Raw genomic sequence first — 9,550 nt, 5'->3', positions numbered from 1 at the left:
CTCCTCTCCTCTCCTCTCCTCTCCTCTCCTCTCTCCCGTCTCACCCCTTCCTTGTGTTCTCCCCACAGCCATCCCATCAGCACCTCAGGCTGTGATCTCCAGCGTGAACGAGACGTCTCTGATGCTGGAGTGGAGCCCCCCACGGGACTCGGGGGGCCGTGAGGATTTGGTTTACAACATCATCTGCAAGAGCTGCGGGGCGGGGCGCGGCGCCTGCACGCGCTGCGGGGACAACGTGCAGTTCACCCCGCGCCAGCTGGGCCTCACCGAGCCCCGCATCTACATCAGCGACCTGCTGGCACACACCCAGTACACCTTCGAGATCCAGGCTGTCAACGGCGTCACCGACCAGAGCCCCTTCTCGCCGCAGTTCGCCTCGGTCAACATCACCACCAACCAGGCTGGTGAGGCTGTGCCCCGCCTCGATGGGCTGGGATGGGGTGGGATGAGTGGGCAGCATCCCCTGGGCAGTGCTGGCTGAGCCCCCGTGGGCTGGAAGCAGACAGGACATGGGGTGAGGTGTTGTTTACCCCGTAATGCTGGTGGCAGGCAACCCCTGGGTATGAAAATATCTCTTATTTCAGTGAAAATCTGGAGCATGCCCCAAGGCAGAGCTGCCTCCGGTGGGCTGGAAGTGGACAGGAGGTGGGGTGAGGTGTTTCTTACCTTGTAATGCTGGTGGTTGGCAATTCCTGGGTATGAAACTATCCCTTATTTCAGTGAAAAGCTGCAGTGTGCCACAAGGCAGAGCTGCCTCCGCTGGGCTGGAAGGGGACAGGAGCTGAGGTGAGGTGCTTTTTACCCAAAATGCTGGTGGTTGGCAATTCCTGGGTATGAAAATATCCCTTATTTCAGTGAAAATCTGGAGCATGCCCCAAGGCAGAGCTGCCTCCGGTGCAGTGGACAGGAGCTGGGGTGAGATGTTGTTCACCCCGTAATGCTGGTGGCAGGCAACCCCTGGGTATGAAAATATCCCTTATTTTAGTGAAAAGCTTCAGTGTGCCCCAAGGCAGAGCTGCCTCCAGTGGGCTGGAAGTGGACAAGAGGTGGGGTGAGGTGTTGCTTACTCTGTAATGCTGGTGGTTGGCAATCCCTAGGTGAATCCCAAGCCCTGGGTGTGAAAACATCCCTTATTTCAGTGAAAATCTGGAGCGTGCCCCAAGGCAGAGCTGCCTCCCCGTCACAGCAGTGGAACAGCTCGTGGCACTGTCCCCTGGTGTCACAGCATCACTCTCCAGTGCTGGGTGTGGCTGAGTCCGAGGCTGTTGCCTCGGAGCATCACTGCAGGCACCATCAAAGTGTTGCAGACACGTTCCTGGTTCCTGGGAAGGGAGGGTGAGGTGGCTCCAGCGTTGTGATGGGAGCTGCAGTCCCTGCTTGGGCTGGAGAGAGAGCCAGGACAGACAGAAAGCAAAGGACAGCTTCCAGAAGAGGGGCTGGGGCATGAATATTCGGGATAACGATCTGGGAATGTGCTGCAGATTCTGTGCCACGACAGGGTCGCTTGGTGAAGCAGCTGAAGCACAGAGCGGGCAGGGTTTTGTTTGGGATCTCCAGCTCTGTGCAGGGTGGCTTTGCTGGGGGAAGGGGTGCTCAGGGGGGCTGGCAGTGCTGCTCCCAGGAGGGTCCCCAGCAGCCCCTGGCAGCTGTGCTGGTGGCACGGAGCCCATGGAGCTGCTGGCCAGGGGCTGCCTCCCCTGCCCACCTGGAAGCCATCTGGAGCTGGGCACACACCGGGGCTGGGCTTGGCTTGATGGGGTTGAGGTGGAAGGATGCCAGAGAGGCACAGACCTGAGTGAGAGCAGGAGAGGCTCTGGGCACTCTGAACCTGCCCTGGGCACTCTGAACCTGCCCTGGGCATTCCCTGGCCTCCAGGGCTGCATTTGCCTGGAGACCATGGTGTGTTCTGGCTGTAGGGGCCAGCCCCTGGGGTAAAAGGTGGGCATCACCTGGGCATCACTTCCAGAGCATTTGGTTGGGAAAACCTGCAAAAATATCTGGGTGAGCCATGATGGTGACCTCTGCTCTGGAGTCAGCTCGGAAGCGGGGTCAGGGTGTTTTTGAAGCTCCAAGCMAGGCCAGGTCTGCCCTCAGAGAGGAGAGGGGGTCTTCCCTCTCTTTACCTGATGGAGATGGGGTGTCTGTGATGCTGCCTGGAGCTGGGATGGGGCTGTGCCCCCTTCCTCCGTGGTCCTGCACGATGGATGAATCATTCAATGCTCACATTTTGCACTTGCTTTTCTCTGCTGTGCTTGAACCTTGGTGTATTACCCGTGGCTGCTCCCACCTGAGCACAGCCAGAGAGCTGAGTCGAAGGCGAATCCTTTTCAGTCCCCTGGATCCTCCTCCTTGTGTTTTCCTGGTTTGACACTCCTTTATTATCAGGGCTCACACTTCTCAGCCTGTGTGATGTCTCTCTTAATGTATCTATTCATTAGCACTAAACACTAACTGTCTGCTCGCTAATTCCTCTGTAATTAGAGGCTCTGAATTCTTCTGCTTACACTCGGCACCGCCTGGCAGCCTTGATGTAGATCATTAGCAGTTGGTAACAGAAGCTGCAGACACAAAGGCAGAGCTGGGACAGGAGAATGGAGGGTGCTGGGGGAGAGGAGAGGGAGCAGAGGGAGGATGAGCCCCCTCCCCCTGCCTTGGCTCTGGGTGGGGCAGCCAGCTGGGACTCCATCGCTGAATGTGGGATGGGGTCCATGGGGTCGTGCTCCTGCCASAGCTGGACAAAGCACCACCCCTCGGGCTCCTCCAGCCCTGCAGGAAGCAAGGAAAAGCCCCCTGGTTCCCCCAGGACACATGGTGACTGCTGGGGAGAGAGAGATGCCCCGTCACGAGCAGCACCCAGAGCCTTCAGGTGCCACAAGTTCTTCACATCCATGTTTGTAAGGACATGGAGGGACAGGACACAGGGAAGGGCTTCCCAMTGMCASAGGGCAGGGTTARATGGGATATTGGGAAGGAATTGTTCCCTGKGAGKGTGGGGAKGCCCTGGCACAGGGTGCCCAGAGAAGCTGTGGCTGCYCCTGGATCCCTGGCAGTGTCCCAGGCCAGGYWGGACATTGGGGCACCCTGGGACARTGGAAGATGTCCCTGCCCATGGCAGGGGGAGATGACCTTTAAGGTCCCTTCCCATCCCAACCATTCTATGATCCCAGGAAAAATCTCCTGTGAGAGTAAGAAAACAACAGAGCAGCCAGAAGGGAGGTCCTGAGTGTGGTACGGGGGTAGCACGGGGTGGGTGATGGTTTGGTCACCATCATCCCATGGCCACGACCCCTTCCAGCAAACTGGACCCCCATGAAYGTGATCCAAGTGCCTTCCTGGGAAAACACCTTCTGTCACTTCTGAGCTCAGGCTGTGTCCTCCCCTCTCCCTCTCCCACTCCTCTCCCTCTCCTCTCAGAAAGGGCTGTGGGCAGGGATGAGTTAACAGCACATGGGAAGGGCACTGCTTTTTGACTGTGGCTTCTGTGACCTGAGGAGGGAGGAAACCTTGGAATCTGGAATATCCAGAGGCAAATTCAGGACCTCCCAGTGATGGAGTAAAGAGAGCATCCAGGTTTTTGGGAATGTGTCCCTTTTGTGAGCAGCTCTTGTCACTGGGGATCAGGAGGGAGGATTAGTGCTGTGTCAGAGGCTCTTGGCTGCAAACAGAACCACTGAGAGCCATAAACAGTCCACACAGATGGAGCCAGCAGTGTGTGGTGGAGGAAACCAATCCACTGTCCTGATAAACCCATCAGGATGATTTCTCCCTCTCTGCAGATCCAGAAAACTTGCTATGATTGTTTACATTATTGTTCTGGTGGCATTTTGCAGCAGTCTGTCACCACGTGCTGATAGGGGTTAGTGGATGTGGTGGCATTCAGTCACAGGTCAGATTTGATGATCTTGGAGGTCWTTTCCAATYTTCCATGATTCTCTGGGTCCCTTGGCCGGGATGATGTGCAGCTCACAGCTCCCGTGGAAGGCATCAGGAGGGTTGGAATTTGGGTGGGTGTCACAGCCCAGGCTGGGTCCCAGCCATGCAGGGTGTTTTGGGCAGGGCTGTGAGCTCAAGGACAGGTGACCATCCAAAGSAAGGACTTGGGCCATGGCCCTGCCCTGCTGGGGTGTCCTGAGCCCAGCCTGGCTCTGTTACAAGCCTGGAGGGATGTGCAGCCCTGAGCAATGGAGCACAGGTGGGACAGATCCCAGAAAGGAGGATTTTCCCTCAATTCAAGCACAAACATTCCCTTGCAGCCATGGTCCAGGAGGCAGCAGGGGCACGGTGGGATCGGGCAGGAGGGTGGGCAGGARCAGATCATGTCCCAGCCCCTCCAGGCTGTGTGTGCTTGTGACATTGGTGCTGCTGGCGAGACAGGGACACAGAGTTGTACTGCCTGGGGCACGGGGAGCTCTGCTTTCATCTTCTCACTTTCACTGAGCTTCAGAGGATGTGTCTGGCTCCCTCCCTGAGAGGGAGGCACAGCAGAGCCCACACTGCTCTGGTGGCTYCTCCTGTTCTCTCTCGTGCTGCTCAGCTGGGCCCTGCTGCAGTCARGAGTTATTGTCTGTGAAACCAGAACCTGGGAAAGTGCAGAAATTACCTCAAAGGGCTGGAATGAACTTTCAAGAGCTTCARAGTTCTGAGTGTTTGTTTATAATAGAATCCCAGAATGCTTTGGGTTGGAAGGGATTTGAAAGATTATCCAGTCCACCCCCCCCTGCCAAGGGCAGGGACACCTTCSACTAGCCCAGGTTGCTCCAGCCCCATCCAAGCTGGTCTTGAACTTCARCAAGAGTTTGACACTCCACTTCCTTGTTTTTTCCAAAATAAAAATAAAAGGCAGGAGCATCTCAGATTGTAGCATCTCAGATTTCTCATCCAGCTTTCCACCTGTGGCAGGGCTGCTGCCAGCACTGCATGAAGGGGGTCATGGCTTTGGGTGGACAGTTATTGGTTATCCCCAAAGGCAGAGCTCTCCCCATGGTCCCAGATCTGCACCACCCTCCTGGGGAGAGAACTTCTGCCAATGTCCAACCTGATCATCCCAAGCTGTGATTTATGGCCTTTGCTTTTGGTTTGACTGAGTTTCAAAGGCTCAAGCCCAGAGATATTTTAGATCAGCCTGAGATACCAATTAGAATACCAGAATCCCAGAATGGTTTGGGTTAGAAGGAACCTTAAAGCTCAGCTCATTCCATCCCCTGCCATGGGACACCTTCCACCATCCCAGGCTGCTCCAGGCCACTTCCAGGGATGGGAATTATCCTCCAGTTCAGTCCTGTCTTTATGTAAAACACCTTTCAGGTGAGCCTTCAAGAGACAGGCAGCCCATCAGGTCCTGGTGCATGAGCCTGTGTAGCTTGTTCTTGCTTTTTGCCCCTGTGAAATCACTGATTTTCTAAGGAAATACAGGAGGCTCTGTCTGTCAGGACACCTGTGAAACATTTGATTTGGAAAGCTGCAGGTAAAGGGGGAAGTGATTCTGTGAAGTCTGTCCAGGAACTGCTTAAATGGGAGACCACAACAACCCAAGTGGGAAGACATCAACTGAGGTGGTGGAGTTCCATGAGAAGCAGTGTCACACTTCTTGATGTTTTACGAGCTGGTGGGGCACTTACTGTGCATAAAACTGACACAAAATTGGGGAAAGCAGAATTTTTCTGAGCTTTGGAGCCATCTCACACATGGAGGTGATGGACAGAACAGGCTGGAGTGTCCGTGTGGCTGCTGTACTGAGGTCACATCCCACTGACCATCTTTCAGCCCTTCACTGGGTGTGTTTCTGTGACAATGTGGCCTGCTCCCAGGTTCCAAACCTCCTGAAACCTTGACATCCCATGGCTGCTTCTCTTATCCCAGTGACCTTGCCTTCCATGGCCCTGTGTCATCATCCTGGTTCTGCCATCTGTCTCGTCACCCTCTTCCCTTCACCCTGACTGCCACCAAMCCATGATGTGCCCTGACATCTGCTGCCCTCCTCCCCTCTCTTGTTGCCCCAGCCTTCACTGCATCCCTCCAGCCCGCAGTGAGTGCCCAGCAGGGATCCTGCCATGCCCAAATCCCTTCTCCTCTGCCACTGGAGGCCATCTGCAGCAGATGGAAGGAGCTGTGCCAGCTGCTGGCTCTTCAGGATGCTCTGGAGGAARGTGGGTAGTCGGGGGGATGTTGGCAGAGCATCCCAAGCAGATGCCCTTCCCTGCCCTCCACCAGCTCCTCCTCCTCCTGCTCCCAGCATAAATTACAGCAGGAGYTGGAGCATCACCCCTGCCTGGGGCTTCCCTGTGTCAGTGCATCTGGAGCTGCTTTGGGCAGGAAACAGCCGTCTGTCCGTGATGGATGGGSTGGAAAGGCCTTTCTGCTGAGCCCCAGTGTCACCATCCCTGCTCTGTGCTGGGCTGGGAGCTGCTGGGAAGGCTCCAGAGCAGAGCTCACCTTCTTCTGCAGCATTCCAGATGGTTGATTCCTCTCCCCTGCTGCCCTTGGCAAGCACAGCCCAGGGTCAGTGTCCTGGGGTGGTGGGTGCATCAAGGAGTGACTGCAGCCACCTGGCAGGGTGTCCCTTGCTCCTTCCTGGGGTCCCTGGGGGTTTTGGGGTCCCTGTGGGCAGGRCTGAGCTTCTGTGAGCCCCTGTGAGGCAGAAAGGTGCTCACTGTGCCCAGCTCTCCACAGCCTGCTCCGTGGCCACCCCTGCCCTGCCCCAAAGCTGGGCTTGGACAGAGAATGCTCTTGCCAACAGAACAGATTGTATTTCCAAAATCTTCCCCCACTCACAGGGAGCCTGGTGGAGTTCACCAAGCAAGAGAGCAAAGGAACAAGTTCAGTCACAAATTAGCAAGACTTGGAGATGCTCCAGGGGTTGGAGCCCCTCCAGAGCCAGGCTGGGAGAGTGGGGAGGGTTCACCTGGAGAGGAGAAGGCTCCAGGGAGAACTCAGAGCACCTGGCAGGGCCTAAAGAGGCTCCAGGAGAGCTGGGGAGGGACTGGGGACAAGGAATGGAGGGACAGGACAAAGAAGAATGGCTTCAAATGGACAGAAGACAGATGGGATACGGGGAAGGAATTTTTCCCTGTGAGGGTGGGGAGGCCCTGGCACAGGGTGCCCAGAGAAGCTGTGGCTGCCCCTGGATCCCTGGCAGTGCCCAAGGCCAGGCTGGACAGGGCTGGGAGCACCCTGGGACAGTGGAAGGTGTCCCTACCATGGCAGGGGCTGGAGAGGTCCCTTGTAACCCAAACCATCCTGTAATTCTGTGCACGCTCTGCAGTAGGCATCGCTCTTGCAAGAAACACACCTTTGTTCTGAGTTTTCTGTTTGCAGTTCCGAAGCCAGGTTGTTCCTGAGGACAGTTACCTTTGCAATTAATTGGCGTTTCTGGGGAAAGTACAATTTTGTATAAAATCTGGGGAGCAGGCTGGAGGCTCCCCCCGTGTCCCTGCTCCCTCCCATCCCTTTGCTGGTGCCATCCTGGAGCAGAGGAGCTTTCCCCGTGCAGGGTGGGTCAGGAGTGGGGACAGCCCTGTCACCGTGTGACCCCAGAACTGCCCTGGGGACAGCAATGTCACCGTGTGACCCCAGAACTGCCCTGGGGACAGCCATGTCACCGTGTGATCCCAGAGCTACCCTGGGGACAGCCCTGTCACCGTGTGACCCCAGAACCACCCTGGGGACACCCCTGTCACTGTGTGACCCCAGAACTGCCCTGGCTGTGGCGTGGGGACACTTCTGTCACCGTCTGACCCCAGAACTGCTCTGGCAGTGGCATGGGGACACCCCTGTCACCGTGTGACCCCAGAGCTGCCGTGGCAGTGGCATGGGGACACCCCTGTCACCGTGTGACCCCAGAGCCACCTTGGGGACACCCCTGTCACTGTGTGACCCCAGAACTGCTCTGGCAGCAGTGTGGGGACACTTCTGTCACTGTGTGACCCCAGAGCTGCCCTGGGGACAGCCCTGTCACTGTGTGACCCAGAGCTGCCCTGGGGACAGCCCTGTCACCGTGTGACCCCAGAACCACCCTGGGGACACCCCTGTCACCGTGTGATCCCAGAGCTGCCCTGGCAGTGGTATAGGGACAGCCCTGTCACCGTGTGACCCCAGAGCTGCCCTGGCAGTGGCATGGGGACACTTCTGTCACCGTGTGACCCCAGAGCCACCCTGGCAGCAGTGTGGGGGTGCCAGGATGCTCCGGAGCAGCTCCTCCTGTGGGAACAAAGCCCTGCAGGCCGGGTGGCACAKGCAAATGGGGACTGCACACCCGGCGAACAAAGAGCTCAAACACAGCCAAAGCCTGGGCTGCCCGGCCAAGTCGCTGGGCTTGTGGCATTAGCAACTGCTTTAAAGGCTGTAATCTACACCAAAGCCTGCCTTGATTCGAGTGGGGCCGCAGCCAGGGCCAGCTTTGGGCTGCTTTGCCGTGTTTTTAAGATTTTCCAGCGTTTGTAGTTGCAGACTGGAGGAGCTGCAGGCTGGGCCCGCTGGGAAGTTGTCCAGACACTTGACACAGCGTGGGTACCAGCCTGATGGGGCCACCTTGCCAAGAACCCAGCAACAAAAACCTCACACACTGCAAAACACCAATTTTCCAGAGCTCCAGCAAGCCCTGGAATATCCCAGACCTGAGAAATTTTACTCCTTTAAGGGCWAATGTTTGTTAAAGAGCCCCAGTGCTGCCATCCCTTGCTTTCCTCAGCTTCTGCTGGACAGAATTGATTCCAAACATGTGTGGCTCCTGAATTTGGCATCACGGGCAGAGCTGGGAAAGGAATTGGGGGCCACATGTTGTGAAAGTGCAAGGAGTAGTGAACCTTTCTGCAGCAGTGTCCCACACACACAATTGCTGCTGGAAGGGCTCCTGGAGGTCTCCAGCCCAACCATCCATGCAGCCGGGGCCCATGGAGGGCAGGTCAGGAGAATCTGGAGAATCTGCCCTTCTTCCCTTCCTCATCCAAATGTTCCTCACTGGGGTGGTGTCAGTGCTCATCTTGAAGGAAGGCATCTGAATCCAAACCCATTCTCCAGGAGGGCCCATGGGGTGAAAGCCTGAGGTGCTTAAATGGCAGGAGAGAGTTCTACCCAGAAGAGCAAAAAGTGAGGAGGGTTTGAAGCAGAGAAGTCAATTTTCAGTTTGATACCAGGATGTGTTTGGTCTCTGAGCTGAACAGGAGCACAAAAACCTGGGACTTTGGGGTCATTGAGGGACCTGGGGTGGGGACAGCTGGACCGTGTGATGCAAAGCTGCATTGGCAGTGGTACAGGGACAGCCCTGTCACCATGTGACCCCAGAGCCACCCTGGGGACACCCCTGTCACCATGTGACCCCAGAGCTGCCCTGGGGACACCCCTGTCACTGTGTGACCCCAGAGCTGCCCTGGCAGTGGTACAGGGACAGCCCTGTCACTGTGTGACCCAGAGCTGCCCTGGGGACATCTCTGTCACCGTGTGACCCCAGAGCTGCCCTGGCAGTGGTACAGGGACACCCCTGTCACCGTGTGACCCCAGAGTTGTCCTGGCAGTGGTGTGGGGTGTGCAGGGGCTGTGGGATTCCTGTCCTGGC

The 9,550-nt window shown here is 56.8% G+C and overlaps 1 protein-coding gene across 1 annotated transcript in view; it reads left to right on the top strand.

Moving 5' to 3' along the window:
• EPHB2 (EPH receptor B2) overlaps positions 1-9,550 on the top strand; it is a 130,316-nt gene that overhangs the window by 82,690 nt on the left and 38,076 nt on the right. Inside the window, exon 5 of the mRNA XM_057381238.1 lies at positions 69-404. Within this exon, the coding sequence (XP_057237221.1) occupies positions 69-404 (336 nt within the window). The remainder of the gene's footprint in view (positions 1-68; positions 405-9,550) is intronic.

The sequence above is a fragment of the Malurus melanocephalus genome, unplaced genomic scaffold (genome assembly GCF_030028575.1).
Source record: "Malurus melanocephalus ecotype Western Australia unplaced genomic scaffold, MMel_1.1 scaffold_500, whole genome shotgun sequence".
NCBI lineage: Eukaryota > Metazoa > Chordata > Aves > Passeriformes > Maluridae > Malurus > Malurus melanocephalus.
The sequence above is the reverse complement of the archived record's forward strand: the minus strand, read 5'-3'. Positions and strand labels throughout refer to the sequence as shown.